The 27,762-nt window shown below is 44.6% G+C and overlaps 1 protein-coding gene across 1 annotated transcript; it reads left to right on the top strand.

Moving 5' to 3' along the window:
- Positions 1–974: 974 nt before the first annotated feature.
- Positions 975–27,473, top strand: LOC146178250 (calcium-activated chloride channel regulator 1-like). Its single transcript, XM_084578054.1, has 14 exons — positions 975–1,052; positions 3,493–3,660; positions 5,840–6,137; positions 8,906–9,012; positions 9,307–9,480; positions 10,857–10,978; positions 13,246–13,360; positions 14,790–15,017; positions 16,487–16,786; positions 17,998–18,219; positions 19,674–19,950; positions 20,908–21,069; positions 22,414–22,722; positions 26,840–27,473. Exons 2-14 carry the CDS (start codon positions 3,496–3,498, stop codon positions 27,289–27,291), a joined length of 2,931 nt encoding a protein of 976 aa, XP_084434180.1. The 5' UTR covers positions 975–1,052; positions 3,493–3,495; the 3' UTR covers positions 27,292–27,473.
- Positions 27,474–27,762: the final 289 nt, after the last annotated feature.

The following is a 27,762-nucleotide window of genomic DNA, read 5'->3' as shown; positions in this document are numbered from 1 at the left end:
GATTTGATGCCTGAAACGTATCGAAGAAGCAGCGTATCTTTGCCGTGGGAGCTTTGTGTCGTGTAAGGTATCTTTTAAATGCCACCCCCCTCGACAAAAAAAAAAAAAGAATACTTTACGTAAATGACATCTCGGTGCAAGCATTCAAGCTAGCAGTTATTCGCTGATCTACAACATTTCGATTGCGATTTCATTCCTAATACCATTATGAATTCAAAAATAAGTATCTTTTGGCTGACTATACAACTTTAGAGGAAGAAAAAATAAAAATACTGCAGAAGGCCGCGGGACTCTCAGCAGTCCTCAGCTAGTTTCAGTGAGGTGGGACCAGTCTTCTATTTCAAAGTTTGGACAACTTCAGTTGGCACTAACGGTGTATATGTGTACATAAAATCAGAGCGCAGATTAGAGTTTGTCTGAAAAACAATCACTGAGTCTTGGCCAGTGAGAACCGAAGAGAAAATTAAATGGCGTTATTACACTACTATATTATTCTCGACTGAGAACAAGTTACAACAAAACACAACGTTGTCCTGGTATCAGTTGGTGCATTCGAATCCTCCATCAAAAGTCGAGCGATTTACGAGTGCCTGTGAAATCTTCAGAGGAATTTATCAGGATAATGATGGGTTGAGAAGGCAACTGTGAAGTTGACAATGCTGTCATCTTGCTCATTCGGTGGCCAACGCATTGTTCTGATCACTTTTTTTTTTTTTTCAGCGTTCATTGTCACTTTAGGCGGCGTATGTCTCGGGCGCGTTAACTGTCCTACTATAGACTGTTTATCTTATCTGTAGCGGCTCTGCCATTTACGCTGCTGTTACCGTCGTGTGAGTTGGCGATACCTTTCACAACGTTTGGTAAGGTCGATAGGCCGGCAAATCTTTTCTGTGGCAAATAAAGAATACCTGCCTGGGATGAGCGTCGTGTGCAAAACAGGCGTCGCAATTGCGGACTTCCGCGGCTGAGGTAGCATATATACTCTGGTGACGAATGTGACACCGGCTACTGTGCTCGGTACTTCTCTCTTCATCGACACCAGAAAACACAGGGTAAGATTTTGTGCGCCGTTGTCATCGTCAAACGCGCCGAACTATGAAGATCGGTTCATGCTGAATTCCGGACCACCTGGAAATTATACTCGTATACGTAATTTACGTAGTAGAATTTGCGTCAAATTTAGGTTTAGCTATTAAATCTTTACTAAATGTAGAGCTGTCGGCAGAATGTGATTGGTTTTAGTGAAGTTAGTGCGGGCAATTAAAAAGAAATAAAGTAACGTTGCCCAGCCCGCATCGTTCAAGGCACAAGGGGCTTAAACCAATATAAGGTTGAAGATTATCAGAAAAGAAAAATTTGCATTACAGAAAAAAAAAAGGCAGACAATAAAAAAGGCGGGGAGGGGGGGGGGGGGGGGGGTGCACCTCAAAGCTATTAACAGCTCGTGGCAGGCTGCTCAGCGGAATTGTTTTAGTAGAAATTAGTATAATTATTAGGCTAACAATTCTCCATGCCTCATGATAGAAAGTATTGACTTAGAATGCATGTTTCTTGACTGACAATGTTTTCTTGACTGTTACTATTTGCTCTCTAGCTCGTAACGATCTTATCTTGACTCACAATACTGTTTTTTAGTTTTGACATAATGCATCGTGACTATAGTTCTTCACTGATTTGTTCTCTGGTGTGTAATTGTGGTCAGATTGTAGGGACCGATTGCTTGTAGTCAACTGCTCCTGGGCCCTCCATGTGCTTGGACAGTCTATGAAAACTCATGAAAACTAAACAGTAGCATTATACTCTGCGCAAAAAGACTGGAGATATTGAAGACAACGATAAAGACGTCTTTATTTCTTCTTTGTACATATTTACTCTCTCCCGCCATGGTGGTGATGTGGTAGGGCACTGGACTACTGTTCCCAAGAAGCGGGATCGAATCCCTGCCTCGGCAGCCGCTTCTCGATGGAGGCGCAAAGTCCGGCGCCCGTGTGCTGTGCGATGTCAGTGCACGTTAAAGAACCCCAGGTGGTCTAAATTTCCGCAGTCCTTCACTACGGCGTCTCTCATAGCCTGAGTCTCTTTGGGACGTTAAACCCCACAAACCAAACCAAACCTTATTTATCCTCTCTCATTTTTGATATCTAGTTCGCCTTCCCATTTGTTTGTAGTTATATTTATAATTATAATTTGCGCTTTGAATTTTCGGGAAAAATAAACTGTGATAGATTTAATATGAATGTGTAGCTACCACATGTGTAAGTAAATTGACTGGTAATCAATGGATGCAAAGGTAACGGTTCAGTAAAATACTAGAGCAACCTTCAGTGTTGTTGCCTCAGTATGCTTGAAAAACAAGTACGGCAAGAGGCGTTCATGAACACTGTTTACCGAGATCGCGGATAACAGGGCTGTTAAGAGCACTACTCTCGCATTTGTGATATCCTCTAATAAAACAGAATATGCTAGAAAGTAGAACCAGGTATGAAAGACTAAAAACTCTTTACCTCATTATCAATAATTATCTTAAAATTAATATTTCAGATTACTTCGAGATCAAAACTAATGAGATATCAAGGCATCGTCATAGTAGGTTCATCCCATTGCCGGCTATAAAAAATAATTGCTTCAAGTTTAGTTATTTTCCGCGTACCTGTAAAGACGAACTCTCTTCCAAATTCTGCTGCTCGATCTTCATCATTATGTGAATTTCTACGTCATTTAGAAAATTTTATCTATGGCACTAGCACAGGGCGATGAGGTCATATTGCTGTTGTGTAAGATGGCTGTTGTTCCGATTTCTGTGAGATGCATTTTTGTTTTGTTTTTGTGTGTATTCAGAGACGATGTTTTATTGACTATTGATTTTCATCGTGTTCTGTATTTCTCATTCTTTCGCTTTGTATTTTTCACTCTTGTTGCAGCCCCTTATGGTGGCTGACAGTATTAATAAATGAAATGAAATGAACCAACATCATTGGTTCGAACCCTTGACAGACAATGCGGCTCAGCAGCCGCCATAGCCTAGCCCGTGAAAGGGGTGACAGAAGGTAAGGTTGAGATGGCAGGCGACATATATGACTTATGAGCGTCGTTGAGTGAGAAATATTCATTATTAGAGCGTTACAATTAAAACAAAAATCACCTCCCGATGCTATTCATAAGCTAAAATTGACTCTAAAGCTTGAACACCTGACAAGTTTCGATCCTCAACGTATCTCTGCGTGCTTTCACGGGCTTTTTGATGCCATATTTATGAAAAGTGAAAGCGTCGGCTAGGATGTAGCTTCTGAAGTTGAATTCAGCACAACGTATTAACTTCTACTTGCTACAATTGTCCCTCCCACTTCCGAAAAGAAAGGCTTGGTGCTGGGAAGGACAAACGAACATAGGAAAAAAAAAATGTGAATTCCGAACAATGTCCGAACAACATGCCTGTACTTGATATCCCTGTTAAGGCGTTAAAGTCAGTAAACGTCCTCCCTTTTCACGCAGCACATGATGCGGCCCGCCGTTCTGCTGCTCCTCGCTGCCGCATCGCTATTGCACTGGTCTCCCGGCCACAGCATTCGCATCGACAAGGCTACCGGGGCCTACGAGGACATTGTGGTCGCCATCCATCCGTCGGTGGAGCCTAACGAAAAAATCATCGAGAACATCAAGGTGTTCATGCCTCGAGCTCCGCCTTGATTGGAACCGAGCGTAACGACCGTGAGGCGGCACTGGCGATTCTCGTTTTGTTGTAATTGTGTTCTAAAACGGAGTTAGCCCTAGGTTCACGAAACTCAAATTTGGTTTTGAAATGTTCGGAACAAACGTCCGAAATAACGCCGAGAGTAAGTATATTTCAATCTGCGCATTTAGATGCACGCCAATAGGCGGTGAGAGGACGCCTTGATAAGGACATGACTTAGTGAATGGTTTGGAAGTGATCAGTAGCATAGAAAAAAAAATTCTATTAATCAAATTTGCTAAATAGTTACATGTCTTTCATTTGATATTACACTTTTTTAATGTCCTCGCCCAAGATATGATAACTGTTGAGAAGTTCTGTTCGCTAAATCCTAATTTTCATCACTGAAATTGTGGCCAAAGTGGTGGTCACCACGCGGAAAATTATATTGCCGCAGCTGTCGACAGCCCACTATAACGTGCTCGCCTATATTCTGAGCAGACAGGTAGAACGCGCACTGCATTCAGTGTCGAAATCTAAGACGATAAAGAGCCATTGTTGACCAGATTCAGGGCCTTGCGCCATTTATTGAGGCGAAATTACCTTTAATGGCTCATACTGTCGCTCGCAGAAGGTGTCACACTATGCGGCCACCCTAGGTCACGGGATGCCACCCAAGATGACGGCCACCATATGTCAAGGTGGGCCACCCTGGGCCCACGACCCAAAGGGAAACGTATTAAGGCGTTATGTGGGAGGCGGTAGCTGGCAGCTGACATGGTCGAGCACTACCTGGACGCAGGGCTTCCTGACACTACATTTGGCAGGCGCTGCCAACTCGGGCCCCTCCTTTCATATGCGAGGGTGATATATCAGAAACAGCCTGCCAAGACCCTTGCATTCACGTTATCCCTAGGCCACGCAGGCAATTTCATACGGCTCGGTTAAAGCGGGGTTAAAGTCTCGTTACAAGGAAGGTAGTAATGTGCTGGTGTCCAGATTAGCTGTATATTGAACGCTGAGTTGCTTGAGAGGCAAGCAGCAATTTGAGAGCTATAGGGGATATCCTGCCTTTGCTGTAATCTCTTATTGCGGTTTTCGAGTCACTAATTATATGAAGGGTTGAGGATCGCGAGGGCGATCGCAGCCTCCTCCGCTTCCTCCGGGTCGTTAGTAATGGCCGAACCTGCCGTAAGTTGTTGACCCTGATAATTTACAGTCACAATCGTGAATGCATTACGGCCCGCGTGTTCGGCTGCATCGACATACACCACGTCTTGTTTGGACTGGTATTGCTTGTGTAGGGCTTTGGCTCTTTCTACTCGCCTGTATGAATGAAATTTATGGTGAATATTCTTCGTGAGAGGTAGGATAGCACTGCCAGCAGGTGCCCGAAGCTTCGCAGTAGACCCGGCTCCGCGCGCAAAAAAGAAATGATCGTAGTGCGCCATACGAGACGCACACATTGCAGGGGCCCGCGCGCAGTTCCAGATATTGAATTTGTCCCCGAAAGAGAGTTCGATAAACGCGAACATTACTCCTAAATTTTGCGTGGGATTTTCAAAAGGATATCCGAGAGTTCTATATATGCCATAATGCGCTATATCCGGGTTATATATCTCCGGTATCGACTGTAACAGCAAGGAGACGCTAGGAAGTTTCACTAATGGGACTGTCTTGAGGCATTTCACATAATGATTGCAATTACAAAAGAGGGGAGATGTATCCGTGACTACGTGGGCAACAGAAACTGCTTACGGGAACTATTAACTATTAACGTAGTTATCATCTTTCATCTTGACAGACACTGGTGGTCGGAAAGAGCTGCGCAAAATGCCATCCAAGCCCCTATTACTCACAGCGTTATTTGCCACTCATGGTACGGGCCTGTAATTCCTTACCAACCCTGAGCAGATGTGCAGTTGATACCAGCTCATGGCGCTTGCGAACAGCGGTAATATTATATTAACTGCATGTGGAGGAGGAGGAGAAAAGGTGGGCGGAAGGCAGGGATGTTAACCAGAAAGAATGCATTCCGGTTGGCTACCCTGCACTGAGGCATTTACTCTTTCGAATTGCCGCCATTCCGTTTACACATTTTGTTATGCCCAGCGCAGCAGTAGGTACACTACGGTGTATTCAATCTGGATTTGTCCCTCTCTATCCTAGGCGTTGTTTCGCTCGGCCTCGACGTTCCTGCATCGGGCCACTCGAGGACTGGTCCACTTCGGCAGCGTCACAATCGCGGTGCCGGACACGTGGCCTCGTAGACCCGCTGCAGTTGCCACGGCGGCCAGCCTCTATCCTACGGGCGATGTGCGAGTGGCGGCCGAGAATCCGCAGTACGGTGACACACCGTACACTTTGCAGCCCCGAGGATGTGGCGAACGCGGGGAGTACATCCACCTGACACCCAGGTTTATGGCCGACATGAATGGATCCATAGCAGAGACCTACGGAAGTCCAGGTGAGAGTTCGAGAAAGCTGAAAGCTGCAGAAAGCTGATTAGCTGCTATAAACATAAAGGGAATTCGTTTTGTGGAATTGTCAGAGGCATAGGGAATTCTGTGGCATTGAACCTCATTTGCTGCCCTAGAATAAAAATAAATCGGACATACGAAGGATGTCAACAATAAAAAGAAACAAAGCAAAGCATGATTTGAGGTTAATTTGCCGAACCAACGAAAGGCATATTAGAAGCGTAGTTATTTTCATATTTGAAATGCAAATAATTACCAGAGGGAATAGAAGGGAATTATATGCCGCTTTCGGGATTCTAATCCATACCCTCCGCATGCCCAGTATATGATTGATGCTCCATGAGATTGAGGTATTTGCGAGGAACTTTGCCTTTAATGTAGGCATACCGTTACAAAGGCCTTAGAGTGAGCAGGAAACTTTTCACTCGCTCCAGGAATCGGGGACCATTCCCACATCGGTACATCTTGGCTGGAGTATAGTTGGCAAAGCGATATAGCACCAACGTGTGGCGTTTATTGTCTGGGCTAATTGCGTCTATAAGAACGAAGAGCTTTGGACACGAGAAGGCAATTTAGCTATTCAATGTAGTCATATTATTGTTCTAAGGGGGATGTTAGATGTCACTCTTGCGTTTATCGTTTGACTGATATTGGAGGGCGACTTTGGAGTAGTGGCGGATTTTACGAAATTGACGCCACAAAAACTAGTATAGAAAATATTTGTGTGTGCGCATTCTGCTACTGGTTGCCACTCAATCTGCAGATGCTTCTGTATTTGCTGTCTCTTCTTTTCCTTCAAGTGCTCAATGACGTTAAATTGGCAGAAGGTGCCCAACGAGTTGCTCACCAATTTTATATTTTACTAACCCGTACTTATAGCCTCTCATGGAGAGCTCGCGAAAGCTTCTACATCTCAGTAATCTGCTATTTTCTGGTGAAATGACATTTTTGCACCTCGGGAGAAGAAGTGTAAAGTATGATCGATACCCTGCACTGGCAAAACAGAACGCTGTGATTTTTGTTATGTTATGACACACTATGAAAAGAAATCCTGCTCTGACTATGCGCATTCACAACAGCTGTTTTCACGCATCAGAAGCGATTCCTTTCTTATTAATTGCTAAATATCTTTGCGTCATTGAGAATAAAAAGACGTCCTAGCAAGAGGCTGGTGACATAGTCGAACAAACAGGGGGCAGGGAGGTGTTGACATAGGCAGTGACCATGAACCATGAAAGGATGGGGCGGCGTGTATTTCGCAAGTACAGATAATGAATGACAGTTTGTCAGTATTTCTCGAGAGGTCGGTATAGAACAGTGACATACCACTGGCACTCGCATTTGGAGCAGGAACGTGGCGGCTAACAAAAGTGTTGAACATTAATTGAGGACTACGCAAGGAGTTATGAAACGTTAACTAATACGTTTAGCTTTCATAGACCAGAAGAAACCAAAGTGAGATAGATAACAAACTCGATTGAGCAACATCCCATACAAAATCAAGAAGAAATTGGCAATGGCTGAACATGTACTACGAAGTCAAGGCGTTTGGTGGTCACATATGGTAATTAAGTGGATTACAAAAAGGAGGTAAGCGAAGGAAGGCTGCCAGAATGTTTGATGTGTGGACGAGTTTATAAAGATTCAAGTGGTACGGTGGCTGCAGCTCATACACGAGAGGGTTAATTGGAGAGATGTAAGGGAGTAATTAGGTTTTGAGTGAGCGCAATCAATTGCTGTTCATGGCGATGACTATGCGCTATTGTTTAGCTACCATATCTGAGCGCACATGATTGACGAGCGCATTACGAGCTCGGGGTGTTTTTCAGTGCATGGCTGTCTCTGCAGTAACGACCTTATTACGGCGTGCGTAAATGGGGATTTACAAACTGTGGAGAGAGGGAAGGGTGAGAGGATGATTTTCCCGATTCCACTTCATGATCTTTTTTTTTTATTTTGCACTTTAGATTTCTCCGTGTTTTCGTTGTGACTAGAATCATGTACTCCGATATGGGGTTGTTAGAAACAGAACGGTGTCGGACGAAGATACTGCATCGTAGTAGCCTTACACTAAACTCGTGCATACCATCCACTGCTTTCGAATAAGTAGAAAGCGCAACTCATAGCTGCTGTGAAAACTCTTATGCGGCGAGGACGGCTTCATGTTCTCTCTTTGCAACTGTGCACTCAACTAGAAATATGTATTTTTATCTGAAACAACACGTGGTCATTAAAATTTATGAAAAACGTAACCCGTACGTGCTTTTTGTTTTGTTAGTTCACGCATTTTACAAGCGTTCACCGCCGCGCCATCGTGCCATGAATTTTACGTAGCCTTCAAGACGCAGACGCGCATGCGCACTCCATCGTTCCGCATTCATGCATCAGACAGGAATTTCTCCTTTGCATATTGCGAAATATATTTATGCCATTGAGAACAGAAAGACGTTCTGGCATGAGGATGGCGACATAGTCGAGGAAACAGAGGTTTAGCGTGAAATTTTAAAACAGGGGTGATGTAACCTATGCTCAACACTGAACTCGATTATGCAGTCAAGCAGGGCCAGTATAGCTGGCCCCGTGATTCTCCCCTTTGCCTGAGGGTCCTTGGCCTGCGTAGGTGTTCTCTGTAAGTGACAACCTGAAAAACGTTCGTTCTCTGTAGTATGCCGACTACAGTTTGTTTCGAGAATCACCGATATATTCTTTGGAAATGAGCGTAAGTGGAATGTTGTTAACGCGCCGCCTTTTGCAGCTTACCAGCTGGTGCACGAGTGGGCTCACTACCGGTACGGTGTGTTTGACGAATACGGTGACCCCGAAAGTTTCCGGTACCCGAGTCTCTACTGCGAGTTCGGCATGGTGAGAAAACATGTGTTCGGCATTGTGAGAAAAAAATGAAAAGCTAAAGAGGACATCATATTATTTCACAGCTTTCCAATTCACATCTTTTCCAAAGAATACTGGTGCTCTTTGAGGGCCTAAGCGCCACATCTAATCAATAGCTGTATTTAGATTTCGTGAATTTGCTGCATTCCATCTTGTTTAGAATATATGTGAAGTGTTTGTAATTACACAAGCTAAACTCAGTGAATACTCTAGCTTGCTGTTTTATGATCACTGTACGGAGACTATGCTTCTTTGTGTTCCGAATAGGTCCGTGCCAGCGCTTGCTCGGTTAACATCAGGTTCACGGCCGCCACGGATTCTGGCAACCCGTGTCGCGTTTACAAGGGCTGCCGTGTCTCATCCAAGTGCAAAGCACGGTTCTCACAGAGCGACGAGGATCCCGTAACGTCTTCTATCATGTTTATGCCGTACCTCAAAGGCGTGAGTATGTGCAATGGGCTTGTTTAGTAGTAGAACGTAAAGATAATGGCCGTTGCGGAACTGGTGCTTCAAAACTGCACCAACGAATTCCATAGACACAACTCCCAGTTCCGCCCCGCCGGGCGGGCGCAGTGGTTAGGGCGCTCGACCACTGTTCCCAAGGAGGCGGGATCGAATCCCAACCTCGGCGGCCGCTTTTCGATGGAGGCGAAAAGCAAGGCACCCGTGGGCTGTGCAATGTCAGTGCACGTTAAAGAACCCCAGGTGGTCCAGATTTTTAGAGTTCTTCACTACGGCGTCTCTTATAGCCTGAGTCGCTTTGGGACGTTAAACTCCACAAAACTAAACCACAAAACCAAACAACTACGAGTCCCGTAATGAAACGTAGGTTACCGATGCTAAAAAACCTCGTCAACTCTGCGACATCCAGACAACTTTTCCCTGTAACGGGAAAAGTGCTTTCCGCCGCGGTGGCGGCATTTAGAGAAGGCAGGTTATACAAATTGGTGACAGCTGAGTTGGAAAAAGTTTGACGGCTTGAATGCCATTCTCTAGCAAGATATTGTTAGGAAAGTTCAAAACAGAGATTAAAAGGAAGCTGGATTGCTACCCAATTACGTATCCCAGTTTAGGCTTTAACACTATGTTTTAGATACCTCTTCTTCATAAATGTTTATCCGCGCTGGAGTCGGTCTAAAACACAAAACGGGTGACCGCTTGCACAGTTTAGCCCTGATTCGATATAGTGACTAGGTTTGAACGTTAGCTGCAATACGTAACAGTAAGCGAGCGGAAACTTGGACCAGGAAAAAAAAACGCATGGTAGTGTCATGTGATGAGCAGGAAAGGCGAGGAATTTGAACCATCGCAGGAAGATAACAAAGAGCTTACATTTTTAGTGGTATGATTGAAAGTAGATCGTTTGGACAATGCATTTGTGAAGCGGAACCCACATGAGAACGCGTTCAACCCGCGTTAATCTCGGAAGTCAAGCGGGACCAACTTCTATATGCCTGAATCCCCTATGATCAGACATGACGTCATTGCCGGATGTGACGTCATGATGGCGTCAGTTTCGAATATAAGACATGACCAGAGGTCACATAAGGGCGTCACATCAGGTCATGACATCACGTCACGGCTGATGATGTCATAGTTATCTTTGTCGTCATCATCACTCCCACTATCTCTAATTATCACTAACTATCATTATCGGTCACTATCTACCCCTAAAGTTTTTCACTGAGAAGTGAGGCTCGAGAATGACATCGTTTAGATGACGACTGTTGTGTTAAGGTAGTCTAGTAGCTATAGTAGCATGTGAACAAATAGATTAATGCGTCCCAATGATGTTTCTGCTGGTATTCCATCGCCAGGTGACCGAATTTTGTGACAACGGACCCAAGAAGCACAACGCCTTCGCTCCTAATAAGCACAACCACCTCTGCAATCGCAAGTCCACGTGGGAAGTGATTTATGCTAACGAGGACTTCAAACAGTGAGTATGACCTCTCGGTTGCTAGTTTTGACGCTCGAAATATCTGTCTCATACTATAACAAAATGTCTGAACATGACCGTAACTTGTACAGCGTTCTCTTAAAAGATGCGGTAGTGTAAGATATCAATTACCATTCGGCCTTCTCTTCCATTCCCCACATCGAAAATGAAATCAGTTTAAAATAGTCGATAGTATGGCGAAATGTCGTCTGCCCGGAGGGATACGCTTAAGAAATCAGAGACACTGATCAGTAAAATGAAATTTGATGCTGACGTTTCGCCGTCCAGAAGGGGGGGGGGGGGGGGGGGGGGGGGAATACATGTCGAAATTTCATTTTGCTAGTCGGCGTCTCTTTTCTTTTTTTAATTATTTTAAATACACGCGTTTTTTATTATTTTTTTTTTTAGCTGCGCAAAGAGTATTAGTTTTGTTCTTCGTCATAAGGTTCGTCCGTTACTGCGTGCAGAGAAGGCTAGGCGCGTAATGCGTGCGTGTGTGTGTGTGGGGGGGGGGGGGGGGCACATACCAGCGCCACCTGACGATGCTCTTTAGAGTCGACAGCACCACACTTGCCGGGTGAAGTCAGGGAAATCTTGAAAGAAGAGGCTGAGGGCGCAGAAAGAATGACTCAATAAAAAGCAAAAATAACACGGTGACTTATCAGAAAAAGAAACAAAACAAGCAATTATGAACTAAAATGAAATTAGAATAGAATCAGATATAAATAAAATCAAATTTTAAATAGAATCCGAACAAGAAAGGATTGACTAATGAAGGAAAAATGAACCGAATTTTGTCCGCATTAATCGAACGGAATGCCCCTATAATTTTTCATTTGTGCAGCTCCACTTTGTGATAGCTAACATGCTGTGGCCTCAACTTGTGTACGGTTCGTTTTAATTTCACTTCACTTTTTCAAATAAGACTTGCGCAAAAAGAACTCAGAGGTTCCCACATGTATTACCAAAGGTGGCAGTTGGATTTGCAAAAGATATTGACGAAATTCATGCACATTGCGTACGTAGGTAAACTGCACCGCTCTTCGATGCATCTGCATAGGAATACACCGTCGAAAGAGGAGTGGTGAAACACATTTTCAGATAAGTACAGTCTTTGTTAAAATATACGGCCCAAGGGGTTCGCATCTAAGCCCTGTAACGAGGCTCTTGGGAGTAATACCGGTAAGCTAGAGAAGAGACTCGAGATTTTGTCATTTACGAAATTTCGAACATTAAAGATACACAAAAAGCCCAGTTACGGGACTTAGCTAGAGGCAAAATTCTTGGGCCGCATATTTTTGACAAAGACTGTACGTATGTGAACTGGTTGGTACTTTTCAAACGAGATGGAAAAGTGCTAGCGGCATCCTAAGGAGGATCTAAAAAATTTATGGAAACAAAGAAACTATATGAAAACATTTATGGAAACGGATTTAAGACGTTTATGGATAGCATCAGGGGGGAGCGCATCGTTTTTAAGATCAAGTCGATATAACATAAGGCCTAAATAAAGAAAATTGCGCCTGAAAGCAGCCAAGGCCCCCCCCCCCCCCCCCCCCCACACACACACACACACACGCACGCACACACACACACACACACACACACACACACATTGCGACCAATATAAATAAAAACAAACTTATGGAGGACCTTTAAGCTCCGCCGTTAACGGTATTACGCGATAGCGTATGCTACCACCCACATATAAAGCCCTGCTATAACCCTGCCGTATGAAGGTGCCTGTGTGGCGTATAGGGGCAGCGTGAAGGCAAGGGTTTTTGCAGGCTGATTGTGATATCACCCTTCCATGTGAAGGGACAGACCCGAGTTGGCAGCTCCTGCCAAAGATAACGTCAGTCAACCCTACATCCAGTTAGTGCTCGGCGATGTCAGCTGCCAGCAACCGCCTGCCAGCGCCATGCTGGTTATTTTTCGCTCACAACACCAACGCAGGCTGACGACCGCCGACGCAGCATTTCCGGTGAACGGGGCATTGAACGCTATTGCGTTAAACAGCATAAAGTATATGCTTTTACAAGAGTATGATCTTACATATGTTCATTCAATTTGCGAATGCGGGTGGGGAATGAAAACAAAGCCCGGAAGCGACCTCGTGTTGAATGATTGCACGGTGGCAGCATGAGGTCGAAAAATCTCATTTCTAGGCAAATACTAGTGTGCACATGTCAGTTTGATTCGTCTGTAATCTGCACTGACTTCTCAACAACTATTCCGAAGCGCGAGACGTAACCTCTTTGTCGCAGGCTGCCCAGTGCTGATCTCGGGAGAGATATCACAGTGAAGTTCACTGAAGTCCAGAGAAGGAAAGGGGCCTTGGGTCGGCTGATCTTCGCTCTGGACATTTCGGGTAGCATGAATGTAAGTACCGTGGCAACACACAAAATGGTTGTTAATAAACTTTGTAGACTTTACAGATTGTAGACTGGTACAGCTTGCGCACGTTGAGGTGGCTCTGTGCAAGTTTAAATTAATCTTGAGCATTGGGAACATGTGCGACTTGATCACAAAGAACTATGAAAAGTACTTCAGCATTACATCAATGGCGTGTGGGACATAGTCAGGATGCCAAAGAAGATTAGGAAGTTTGAGGAGGGAACAAAGCAGCAGCCGAATCGGCTGGATACGTGAGAAGTTCTTGTTCTCCGCTGGACGTAGCTTCAGGACGACGAGGATGATGAACGACTGAATGTATATATATATATATATATATATATATATATATATATATATATATATATATATATATATATATATATATATATATATATATATATATATATATAGAGAGAGAGAGAGAGAGAGAGAGAGAGAGAGAGTTTTGTTTGAGGTATTGTTGGTAGAATGCCTCGCTCTTTCGCGTAAAAAGAAAATGATGTTGTGAAGTATAGTCATGTACATAGAGGCAGAAGGAGGAAATTGTTGAGTATTCCAATCCTGTAAAATTTTTTTTTTAGTTTAGTTGTTTACTTTCAGCCACGAAATATTACTTACAGTAGCAGGACAAATCAGCAAAAGATAGGGGATGAAGAAAATGCAGCGACGGTGGCGCCGCAACAGTTGGATGTAAGATAATGAAATCTCCCATCAGAGTTAGAGTTTTCCGCGTATTGCGGCAGTACAACGTCTTCGAGTTCAATAGCGACTCAAAATTCTTAATGGAGCCCAGCTCAATAGACTGCAAGGTGGTGTCTAAACTACCGGCAGCCGTCAGGACAGGAATGGCGTCAGTCTAGTTCGTAGGCAGCTCGTGGTAGTTGTTTCCCTCATAAAAATTTGCGCATACCTACAAGGCGGATCGGCCATGAGCAGGCGGTGATTACAGTTTATTAGATTGCATACTATAGAAACAAGATAATAGAAACATCTGCAAATCAGCTTAAGTGACAGAGATGGATATGAGAGAGATATGGTTGAGGGTGGTACTGGGGCTTACTGAGGTTTAATATGTGAGATGAAAGACCAAAAAGCAGGAAACATAACTGGGAATAGCAAAAATAGAATATCGAGAATAAGAGAGAACTAATCGTAACAACCGGTTAGGATGGAAAACGTTTTGATTCTGGAAGGAAATTTTGTGTGGTAGAGCAAACATTCCTATCGGTACTCGTGGTCTGCCGGACCACAAAGCTTCTCATTTTCTCTGCCTCGATCATCGCAACATCTTGACTACAAGACTTTGAATGAATACTTGTGAAATGGGTATTGCTGGCCGAATTATAGTGTCAAAGATATCAGCAGATTTTGATAATGATCCCACCATCTTCTTTGTGCTCCATATTCTCTTTAGACTCACGATCGCATTGGCCATTTGAGGGAAGCGGCTGGCCACTTCATCAAGCTTCTTATACCGGACGGGTTGGAGGTGGGGATTATCACATTCAGCTCCGGCATCGACTCAGTATCTCCTCTGACTACCATGGAAAGTTCAGTGCGGAAACGGTTTGCTGACGAAGTGGAACAGCTGAAAACTAACGGAGCGACATGCATAGGATGCGCCTTGCGAAAGGCCCTGGAGGTAAGCATTGCAACTTCACTCATTCCCTTTCCCCCTTCCCCTCTAGGCCTCAGGTCATCCTCATGAATAAAGGTTTATGAATGATTGGTAAAACACGTAATGTGCAGGATTGAACGACGCTCAATTCCTAAATGATGGGACTTTCACTTTAAGTATTTTCGCCAAAATCGTCGTTTTTTTTTTTTGGTATCATTTCATGCATGCATTAATTAATCTGTGATTCTGTCTTGAAAATTTAAGCGGTGATGCGATTTATTTAGCACCTTTTTTTGGCATAGTTCTATTTTCACGATTTGCTATTGTAGGCTTGGCGCCTTCCATCCTCCAATTTTACGTTCTAGCCACTCGGGAAACCCTACTGCGTTCAGGAATCCGCACGATGGGAGGATGCACACGGCGTGCGCATCCACATTTATGAAAGCTATACATATCGCACACCGTAATGGTTGGTAGCAGTGGGGTATTTTACCCAGGTTTGTAACTTTTTTAGTGCGCTCCGAGACATCTTATTGGCTGTAAACTAATCTGTAAACGCCCTTGACAACATTTAACGCAAGTGCTCGCCCGTTAGTGTGCATGTAGTACCAAAAGTACAGATGTATTAGGTACAGTATTCGTCTGAGGCGTAAATAAGCGCTAAAACAGAACATCCATGCGCAGAAATTTCTGATGCCGTGGACGTTAACATAATAGTGTTGCGGACGGAGAAGACGAAGCGACAGGGAGGAGGAAAGCTGGGACGCGTCGGGCTTGCGGGGTATGCGAGCGGCATGAACAGGGGGAGCGGGATCAGCATGTGGCCGGTCAGGGCGAGGTCAAGAGCGGGGCGGGGCGTAGTCGCTGCGGCGATAAACGTTGTAAAACAGGCGGAGGTGAAAATAAACCATAATACAGACCTAATGACAACCTGTAGTGCGGGATCCCCCTTCATGTGTGAAGGCGGCAGTATTCGCTTCACGACATTGCTGAAAAACGTCACGGGATGCGGCTAAGGAAAATTGCTGCGCTTAGATATTGTTGCTGCTGTTCTCGAGGAGGTTTCTAACATGGGCATACCGTCTGGCAGCGTCGCGGACACTATGGACCCTAACCCAGTCCATCCTGTGATCGCTGCTATCTCCTTCAACTCAAGCTTCTTGTCTTGATGCCGCAATCCTAGACTGAATGGCATAGCCATGACGATGAGGTCATGGGTATGCCATTCAGTCTAGGATTGTGGCACCGGTCGTGGCACCTGCCCAGACGTCGATGAGTATCATTGCGAATTGCACTGAAAACTGCGTAAAAGCTTCCTAATCGTGATATTATTTATACACGCCGAAATGAAGACAACTTCTCCTGTCTTGTCTTGCCTTCATGCACTGAGGGTTCCCTCAGCCCTACTGGAAATAGGTATCAATAGGTTTCCTGCCATATTAAGTTGTTCTGCGTATGTGATATCACGTCCCTATCTTTCCTGCGGCCGTCAGATGTTGAGGGAAAACCAGCAGCGCTTCGATGGTTCTGTGATCATCCTCATGACCGACGGTGAGGAGAACGTGAGTCCTCGCATCGCGGACGTCATGAACGAGTTGATCGCCGCTCAAGTGGTGGTCAACACGATCGCCTTTGGCAGCTCCGCCGAGGAAGCGCTGGAGGACCTCGCCCTGCGAACCGGCGGAAAGCCGTTCGCTCTGCGGGACGGCCAATCTAACATCGCGGTGGCTCTGGAATCAGCGTTCCTCGACTCGACCACGGCCCTGCTGGACGAAGACAAGAGGCCCGTCGTGGTAAGCCCATCGACCATGATTTCCTCTTTCTTTCCGAGACTACCATGATTAGGTTCCAAATTCGTTGTGAAACATTTTGCACAAGAAAAAATTAAGTGCGATATAAAGCTTATAAGAGGTACTTGACAAGCTTCCTCTGAAATTATACTAAATTTGATGGGGAGTGCATCCCATTAAAAGGTTTCAGCTTCATGCTTCCTCTGGTCAAATTCTATTGAATAATAATAATAATAATAATAATAATAATAATAATAATAATAATAATAATAATAATAATAATAATAATAATAATAATAATAATAATAATAATTGGTTCAGAGGAAGGGAAAGGTGCAGTATCAGTCACACTTGTTGCTGTGGACACCTGAACCGCACCGTAAGGGAAAGGAGGAAGCTGGGAGTTAAAGTGAAAAGAGAGAAAAATGTTTTGGAGTACGTCACACGTTTGCGTACAAAACCTAGAGACGTTTTTGGCATGGCAAGAGAATGACCACAGATGTTCGGGCACTAGGGACGTTCCCGAAATTCCCGAAGGTTATCAAAATTATGTTCTATATTTTAACCCGCTAACATTAAAGGCCCCATTCTCCAGGCTGTCCGTGGTCGGCGCTGCCGGCATTGACGTTATGGATGTTCACGTTTTGAGCCAAAAATTAAAAGCATATCTCTGGCAGCTGTCATGGTCGGACACTTGCAGATCAAGTGTGAAGTCACGAGAGAACATGGCGTGGCTGCGTTGGCAGGCACTATGAACTCGTGCAGCTCTTTTTAGATGGGAGGGCGAGATTGGAACTCAACCCGCTGAGATTCTTGGAGTCCAGGTCGTACATGCTACACATTCAGACTTTTAGGTACACAGCAACGTTCGTACGGTATATATATATATATATATATACGACTGCATGCGTACGTGTCAGGCAGTAAAGGCTTGTATTAAGGCAATAGTGACTAGGAAGGTTGCAAAATGTATCTACACGAACGAGAATCTGCAAAGGGGACCGCAAATGGGAACCACTAATACGGTCTTTTTATATACTTAAAGACGGCACTCAAGTTTCCTCCAGATTTTTAAAACTACCTTGCGAAGGGAATCATTATGTTGTAAAATAGGAAGAACCGGAATAAAATTAACTGGACAGGAAAAGAAGAAAGTTTTCGGCAGGCGTCTTTCATTGCACGTGGGCTCATAGAGTTCCGACTCCTGACTGCAGGTCTTCGAGAAAACGGCTAGTGTGGCAAAAGAGCGGCAGTTCCAGATTGTCGTGGACGCTGACCTGGGAAACGAGACCGTAATCTCCGTGCTCTCTGACGACGCAGCGAGACTGCGCGTAGAGCTGCGCTACCCGGATGGCAAGACCTGCCAGGACTGCCTGGAGTCTGGCCCAGCGACGTCTGGCAAATACATAACGTTCAAGATCCCGGGCATCGCAACGGTACGATAATGCCAGGCAGCCGGCGAACGTATGGTTGTGGATCCATTTGAAAAAAAAAATCATTAAAAAGTTGTTGCACGAAATAGCCAGCACAAATTGCCAAAAATTTCTGAATCACAAGAGTGCTGTTAAGTTCTTTTTTTTTTTTTTTGCCTTCTAGATCGCTAATGGGGTTATTAGATTCAGACAGAACTGCGGGGTACTCATATGCAGGAGAAGTTTCCGTGTATCTGAAAAAAAAAAATAACAGGCGAAACAAAAAGAGTAACACTGGATGATGCGACTGAGGTTGTCTCTATGGTGGCGAGTTTTAATGTTCAAGAGCGCCACATACGCTAGACAATATGCTAAATATTCACATTAGAGGCACGTGCGAATTCTCGAGAAACGAGGCAGCACTGATTGCAGATTGATGCACAGACGTCATGGTATCAGTTATGTTTTCGGCTGAGTACCTACAAATTACGCTTCACGGAGAACACAAGTTATCTTCGTGTTTGTAACGACACTTGAGGACAGCCAAAAGGGACAGTGTGTCAATGTTCTTAGATGTGTATTGTTTTCCTGATGCATATAAGCACGCAGTTTACCGATCTTTTCACATCTGATAACTAACTTGCGCACACACAAGCTGACGCCGTGTTAGTAAGATAAGCTAGGAAAATCATATCTAGTATTAAGCATTTATATGCACAATACCAGCACAAATGCGTGCATTTGGCTTCAGTTTGAATATCTTGCCCTATCCTTACCATTGATGGAGGCTGGCAGTGCTAATTGAAAAATCAAAACGTCATGCTTTCTATGCCTGGCATTAGTCATAACTCGCTTAATGAAGGTTTGTTGCCAAAATTCTTCAACGCATCAAAAAAATAAGTGAATGCCACTGCAATTATCGGAATTCGAATCGATTGGTTATCTACACTACGACGTCGCTATGCTAGAGGCAGGAGAAAATTTAGGTGTTTGCATGGTTTTTGAAGCGATGAATTTTTTACCCATCCATGTTAAAAGTGGCACAAAAAATCTCTATCTAACTGCTAATTTAACTTGAATGTAAATGAAAGGTAATGAGTACGCAATCTCTTCTGTTGGGGCGATGATAGTTCTCGCCTTCCGTGAAAAGGTCAAAATGCTTTAATATGCGCGCGCTAAAACAATTCTTTTTTAATTCAACTGTAAGTGAAAAAAGAAACGCTTTTATAAGTGACCTGGGAGAGTTTGTCAAGTGTTCGCTTGTTCATAATGCAACCACTGCGAACGGTGCCTGGTTTCTTGTGACGGTGCTCACAAGCCGTATCACAATCCGCCTGATTTCTGAGATTTTTATTCAAGCGTGAGGTTTCCAATCAAGCGACGAATCACTAAGCCCTTTCTGAGCAGAAAATTTGCATTCGAGAGGGGGCCGATGTCCGTAAACGTAGATTGGTTTTCGTATTTTTGCGCACACGTAGCCCGGCACCTGGACGCTCGTCGTGTCAAACACCCTGGACAGCCGCGCCGTCGTAGTCCATATCCGTGCCACATCCCTCACCAGCGGTGCACACGTGAAGCCCGTGCTAGTGCGAGCCTTCCTCAAGCAGACCGAGGTGGCCAAGGCGGGCGAGGCGGTCATCTACGCAGAGGTCACCAAGGGTCCCCACGTGGTGCTACACGCCAAGGTCACAGCTACCGTCATCAGGCCCAAGGAGCCTCACGAGGTCGAAGTTGAGCTCTTCGACGACGGGCTTGGTACGCCGCCGGCTTTAGTGCAATGAGGCGTAATTTTATTTATTGATTTATTTCTATTGTTATCTGAAATTTCCCTGTCAGGGTATTACATGATGGGCGGTGTGCTGGAGGAGTGTGCTGAACTAGGCCAGCTAGGCGATTTGAGCACTTCCTTGTCCGAGCAAACAAAGCATTATGATACGACGTGATATGTTAAGATGACGAAGACAATGCTCCCCAAAGGTTAAGACAGTGAGAAATAGTAAGCAGGTATGATTGCGCCGTTTTGAAAGTGTTGAGCAGGAAGGCGTCTGGATAATGTCTGAAGTCCTAGAATGGTTGGCAAGACTTTTCCGAACGAAAGGCAAGGCCAATGTTTCTAAGCAAAGGCAGGAGTTACGCGCGGGAATCTGGCTTGAGTGTAGTGAAGCATTTAATTGAAGAGATGTTCTTTTAATAATTTGCTACATTCATTTGCACCAATCAAGACATTGGTTACTTGTGGCAATCCAGCTCTCGGCTTTATTTTGGTCCCTGTAGCCCAATGCCTCGGACGTAAATGTGGACGGACTACACCGAAGTCTGTTTCTCTGGGCGTTAAGGCTGAAAGGTACTATTTTGCCCACCGAGGGCGTAATGGCTGTGCTATATGGTACGAGTTCGTCGTACGCAAATTCGTCATTTTATGCAAAGTACACATTTTTATCACTTAGATTTTCCATTTTTCTTTATACGTTCTCCGTGCTAAACTTCCCACGTTTCCTTTCCGATTGTTTCTCGTAATTTTTTATGGGAATATATAAGAATCTTACAGGGGGTAATTGTTTGATTGTTTCTGCACGTGACAGCACGAGCAGCGAATGTCTCAAAAGAACCTTGCGTCTGGCCTGGCAGAGTCAGTGTGACAATAGCTTTACTCTATGCTCAGGACGCTTTTGAGAATTGAGTGTGGATCTCAGAAGGTCTTTTTCTTCGCAGGCGCTGATGTGACGGCCAACGACGGAATCTACAGTGGCTACTTTACGCAGTTCGACGGTGTGGGGCGCTACTCTGTGTCGGCTCGCGTTGTCAGCGGCAAAGAGTCGGTCATCGTTCGAGGAAGGAAAGCTTCTGGAGGACTTCCCGCTCCGCAGTCATTAGGTAGGTGTTGTCTGACTTTCAAGTGAACGTAGCTCAGCGCGCAGCAAAGGAAACAGCGCAGAATAACTCAGCAACAGGATACAATTGGTGCAAGTGCTAGTAGCGGAGTCATTCATGTTTTTGCTTGCTAGACAACTTCGGGTTGTTTTTTGGTATTTTTAAACTCCATGTTGATACAGTTAAAGAATTTATCGATCTGCAAACATCAACTGCCGAAGCTACTGGAGCTGCGTGAGGCGGGGAGCACTTCGCTAAGTACATAGTTGAGTTTCCCTATCACGAATCTCTTGCAGAAATGCTCATCGTAAAAGTAACATTAACTGTGAGATACTATGAGAACCCCTTGAGGACATTGAGATGCAGAACATGAATGAGGGGAGAGGGCATAACAGAAATATTGGCAGGTAGGGGCAAAGGGTGCACTTATGCAGGTGACAGTCTGTGAAAAACAAGCTTGGTTATAATGAAAAAATAAGCGTTGTTCGCTATCTTACACCGAAAGCACAGACAGCTTTGGCCAAGCTACATAACTGCAAGGAGTGTGTAGGTAGTTTATTTAAAGAGGGGCAACAAAAGCATGTGAAGTGTATGCACTTACTACTTCACAAACCTGGTACTCGAATAGGATTCGCAAGCGCAATCAATTATTTTAGTTCGAGATTGTTCATTAGTGGGACTTGGTCTCTCCTTCCCGTAGCCTGGTTTGGCTCTGCAGGTCTAAGGGTAATTATTATTCAGCCAGACTAATCTAATCGACGGGTACAAAAATGTACTTAAGATTTATACATAAATCGAACAATTCAATCTTACGTGAGAAACAGTTGATGTTTGCTTGAACTTGTTCTGACTTTTTAGTTCACTGAAGTATAACTGAGAACTGTGAGAGGGACTGATATTGGCATGCATTACACAATGTTTATATCGATATTGCTAGCGTGCAAGAACAGGAATGTACTGCTCTTTATAAGACGCCACCCCGCCATCTGCCTTTAGGACACTGATAAACCCAAAATTGGAGGCTACATTAACAACTGACATACCACTTAGACCTGTGCGCACAGTTCCAAAGCTCCACTCCTCCTCCTTTTAATTATTCCGTGCTGCATGGAGTGAGGCTATCATTGGCTGGTTCTTGCACCGAGAGACGGCGGTCGTTGGTTGAATGTGCACCGAATAGTGCATGCATAAACTCATGGTTGAGCCACCCTTCAGACCTACTTCTCTCTAGTCGTGAATGAGCCGGGAGCAAGATATGCAGAGATTATTCTAAGTTCATTTTAATTTGTGACACTAGCAATAAGAAGCAATTGATATTGTTGTGTTACATTGAAGCGTTTTCCGCAGCCCCCGCCAAAGGTACCGCATCGGTGAGGACAGAAGGTTTTCAGGGAATTCCTCTCCAAGAATTCGTCTACGTGGATGAAGACATAGAGGATGCAGAACCAAACATCGTGTCAAGTGAAAAGGCGCCCGAGTTCGTTCGACACGCAGAGGGAGGCTCGTTTCGCCTTACACAAGACATCAAGACATCGACGATTCCTCCCGGTTCCATCCAGGACCTGAAAGTGGAAGACGCATTTGTGGCAGACAATGACACGCACATCGTTGTCATGGTCTGGACGTGTTCAGGAGCTCATTTGAACTCTGGCAACGGTGAGAAATTTACGAGGCTAGTTTTGAAGTTCAGTTCAGTTCAGTCGTTCAGTCGTGTCCGGCTCTTCGTGACCCTATGGACTATATCACGCCACACTCTCCGGTCTCTCACTATCTTCCTAACATCACATAACTTCATCTGCAGTGCCTCGAGGATGCCATCTAACCATTGCGTTCGCTGCCTACCCCTTCTCCGGCGACCTCAACCTTTCCCAACATCAAATCTTTCTCCAGCGACTCCTCCCTTCTCATCAAATGACCAAAGTAGCTGAGCTTTAACTTTAGAATTTGACCCTCCAAAGTCAGGGTTTATGGTGGACAATATCGACTGATTTTATTTTCTGGCAGTCCAAGGAAGTTAAGTGGTGCTTTTTGATCACTGACTTCATTTAACTGTTCCTCCCCATTTTCCTTTCACAATTATGCCTCCTCATCATTTCCCCACCTAGAATAGCATAACCAACCAGTTTCTTCTGCTGGTTAACATCCCTGCCTTTCCTCCTCTTTCTCCTATCAGTGAGTGACAGTGCGGTATAAAAGAGGAAAGACAGTGTCTATGCCGTGCGCTGAAACGTTTAGATGGACGCCCACTAACTGAAATTAAGATCCAAGGTCCCTGGCCACGGCGATCGTCTGCGGTGAAGGCCTCCCAGGCACTGCTCCGCTTTATGAAAAGCACAGGACTGATCGAAAGGCTATGATTTTTTATGTTACGTGATATGACTGTGACGTGATGTGATGTGACATGTCTGTGATGTGACTGTACTGTCATCACCCATCCCTCTCTCACCCACAACTTTTATACCCACCTACCTCTCTCCCCCAGTGCAGGGTAGCAAACCAGTTCCTTTACCGGTTAACCTCCCTGCCTTTCCTCCTCATCTTCCTCTTCCTCCTCCTTGTGATCAGACATGACATGATTAATGAGATATTAGCCCCGCCGGGGTGGTGCAGTGGTAAGACGCCCGACTACTGTGCCGGAGTACCCGGGTTCGAACCCGACCTCGGCGGCTGCGTTTCGATGGAGGCGAAACGAAGAGGCGTCCGTGTGCTGTGCGATGTCAGCGCACGTTAAAAATCCCCAGGTGGCCGAAATTACTCCGTAGCCCTCCACTGCGGCTCCTCTTTCTCTCTTTCCACGTTCACTCCCATCTTCCTCCCTTCCCTTACGGCGCGGTTGCGGCGTCCACAGAAAACAAGTGAGACAGTTACCGCGCCTTTCCCTTCCTATAAAATAAATCAGTTAATTAGATATTAAGAGACAAAAGGAGGGGGAGGGAGGGGGGGTCATAAATTATGGATAAAATTCAGGTCGTCGAAATTCTTAGCGCAGATATCGACCAAAGAAAAACAACACTATCTTCCGGATAATACGATTTGCTGGGCTCCCTCTCCTGCTTGCGGGGAAAGAAGAGAAAGAGATGGTTTCATCGCTGTACCCACACCACCTCCGTCTACCAATAACATTTAAAAATCAGAAATGAAGCTTATTTCATCACGTTTCTTGGTGAGCATGAAATGCTTTTTTGTGCGAAGTTTATTGCCTCGCGGCATAAAAGAAATGTTATGAAGGATGAAGGGCAAATAAAGGAAAAAAGGCTGGAAATGCTTCGCAAGACAGTGCTGGCTTCGGTATCAATTGCATTCTTATTATGAGGTCATTTCTACCTGAGTTTGCGAAAATGGTAGCTATAAGGATTTCATGCTTAACAACTTCAAGACACGTGTTTACCTTCTGTAAATCTGCGATAGTTGCGCACGCGCTTAGAAATGGCTTTCACTTATCTCATTCCGCGAGGCTGCATACTACTCGTTTGTTGCTAAAGCATCTGTAGTAAGGTCAATAGCCCCGCCGCGGTGTTGCAGATGGTTAGGGCGCTCGACTTCTGTGCCCAAGGATGCGGGATCAAATCCCAGCCGCGGAGGCCGCTTTTCAATGTAGATTAAAAGCTAGGCTCCCGTGTTCTATGCGATGTCAGTGCACGTTAAAGAACTCCGGGTGGTCGAAATTTCTGGAGCCCTCCACTACGCCGTCTCTCATAGCCTGAGTCGATTTGGGATGCTAAACCCCATAAGCCAAACTAGCTGTAAACACAATAATATAAGGTTTATTCCCATCCTGTGACAAGCTATTCAGCCCGGCCCATTGTGCGGATGCTCGTACCAGCCGCTGCTGCTCGTCGCAGCAGTACTCTCCTCTCAACCATCGCAGTCCCTGTCGCATTCCTTCTATGTGCGCACGCCTCCTTCCACACTGACGACAGCTCCTCCCACGAGTGTGGGTGTATTAAATTCAGGTGACATGTGAGCGCTGAAAAGGGTTTGATGAACCTGTGAACAGAGTAAAAGAAAATATAAAATTTTGTGGGCAAAAAGAAAGAGAACCATGAATGTCGTTGATGTTGCAACTAGGTATGGTGTTGAAATGTAGCTATGTCGATTGCTTCGTTTTCGCGTACCTGTTACTTTCGAAGAAAGTAGAATATCAGTCCTCCGCTGAGAAAACAGCGGAGTAACCCAGCCTAAACAATTTACTCGTGCCTTGGGATAACGAAAGTTGAGCTACTGCCTGCTACGAAACATTTGTCGCGGTTTGTAAGGAGATAGGACACCTACGGTCCCGGTGGCAATTTTATGCGTTCATGTGTACTGATGACTGTTTTGCGATACCAATCTAGAAGAGTCACGCATCCGAAAGGGTCATATATATTCTTAGTGAGACAGGACATCCAAGGTCCCGGTGAAAATCCTGTGAGCTCATGTATGCCTGGAATGTTATGTGATTATTAGCATCCTCATCTCCATCTAGAGTAGTAGGCTAACGTCTATCAGCCATTAAGGAGCGCCTGCCCATCACTTGTCGCCTCCCCTGCTGATTAGCACCTTTTTGCTATGTCTACAGCATTTTTCGAAAGTGTAGGAATTTAAAGGTTTCCCTTCCCCCTTTTAGCCTCTCATCGAAAGTTATAGCAATTGTCCTCGTCTGCCCGAAAATCATTATTCCAACTGATAACGTCTAGTACCTATATATCCCGAGTTTGACCTCATTATATTAAGGCCAAAGACTTAATATATTGAACTAAGGCTATTATATATATATATATATATATATATATATTGTTATTATTAATATAATGGATTAAGGCTAATATATAATATTAGCCTTAAGGCCAAAGCCTCCGCGCCTCCGCTCATGGGCTGAGTGGATGGAAATATCGGTCAAATGTGTCCGCAGGTGTGTCCGCACGAATTGAAGCCCCATATATAGTTAGCATTGGAAATAGATATTGCTGTCTGTATAGAATTACAGTGAGATACACTAATATATATATAAACAGTGAAGGCTACTGATAATTACAGTGATAGTAAAAATAGTGATAATCGTCACTATGGTCACAGTCACAGTTACTGACTGTCTAGGATGATAATAGTAGTGATAGGAGTAGTTGGGTTAGTGATAGTCAAATAAACAGTGATAATGGTAGTTACTGATAGTTAGTGACAGTATATTGTGGTACCACCGCTCGTGATAGTAGTAGAGACAGTGGTAGTTGCGATAGTGATAGTGATCATAATAGTGCCAATTGCGATGAAGAAGGCAGTAATTAGTTACATTATGATAATGATAGATAGTGATGGTGATAACTGTTATATTATAGTGACGATAAAAAATGATGATAGTTGGTGATATTGGTGATGGTGATGACGATGATAGTAGTGATAATTATAATGGTGATAGTGATATCATAAAACCATGGGTTTGAGAGAAAAGAGAAAGGCTTCCGTATTTCCGCTCTTAAGTAGACTGAAGCGCAATCCTGTAATTCTTTTTTTGATTAAGGCTGTACGTTTTTACGTCATCAGGTTCTGCATTCACACCTTAGTGAGATCTAGTTGCCTTTCCCCGCATAACTACCACATCGTACAGCAGGTCCTAATAACTCCTGCGTATCTACAATGTTTCTTCAATCATTTGGAATAATTAGTTATATGACAAATAAATTCTTCAGACATTACCATGTCCCCTATTATGCAATGACCTCACTCCCTGCTTACACAAAGTGGCTATTATTAAGTAAACCCCCTTGAAATTCTTTTTCTTTGTTCCAACAAACAGCATCACGCATTGAGCTGAGGGCGAGCACGGAACTCGCGGATCTGATGAACGACTTCGACTCTGCGACTGAGATCACCACCGAGACAGGAAGCATACCGGCAGCAGCCGTCGGAAACAGACAGCGGCTCCAGGTCGCGCTACCAGAGACACTGCTTCCCAACAACAAGCCATCCGCGCAGGACTTCTACTTCGCTGCTAGAGTCTGGAACGAGCAGGGACTGTACTCTTCTGTGTCCAACGTCGCGAGGGCCACCTTCGAAAGGCCTCCGCCACTGACGGCTTCATCCAAAGGTGGTTTGGCGGCGTGGGTGATAGCCATGATCGTCGTCGCAGCCGTAGTCGCACTGGTGTTGATAGTCGTCGTGTTGGCTGTTCTCTTGAGAAAGCGCCACGCTGGAAAGGACGTGATATCAGGCTCCAGTGTGCACATCCGTAACAACGCTCATTTGTAGACGAGTTGCCGAGGAGAAAATGGACTTTTGGCAAAGTGCTATTTATTATCATCATGTTTATTTTTGGCAACACTGCGGTGTTCATACTAGAATGACTTGCTTTGCAACCGTGCCTGTGGATGTGTATTTCGTGCGTCCTTTTTTACAATTGCGGAATAAATTGAGCCGTTTGTTCACAGCAATCAACTGTTAACAAAATTTCAAGCGTAATTCAGCTGACTTTGAGACTTTGAAACATATGGAACAGAAGCAGCAGAAAGAGTTTAGGCAAAAATGTACAAGCTGTGTTCGTTGTTGTTTTTAATCAATAACCAATAGAGATTTGAAATGAGAATTAACTCATCGAGCATTTTGTCTGGAAGCGAAAATATTATGGTGCTGTTCCCGTTTGCAAAGTATTGCTCTTGTTTATTTTGCACGTAACGGCATTTTCATTTGGCCGAACCGAGATAAAGATTGCGATTACAATTT

Source organism: Amblyomma maculatum, chromosome 9 (assembly GCF_055883805.1).
Source record: "Amblyomma maculatum isolate TAMU_Amacu chromosome 9, ASM5588380v1, whole genome shotgun sequence".
NCBI lineage: Eukaryota > Metazoa > Arthropoda > Arachnida > Ixodida > Ixodidae > Amblyomma > Amblyomma maculatum.
The sequence above is the reverse complement of the archived record's forward strand: the minus strand, read 5'-3'. Positions and strand labels throughout refer to the sequence as shown.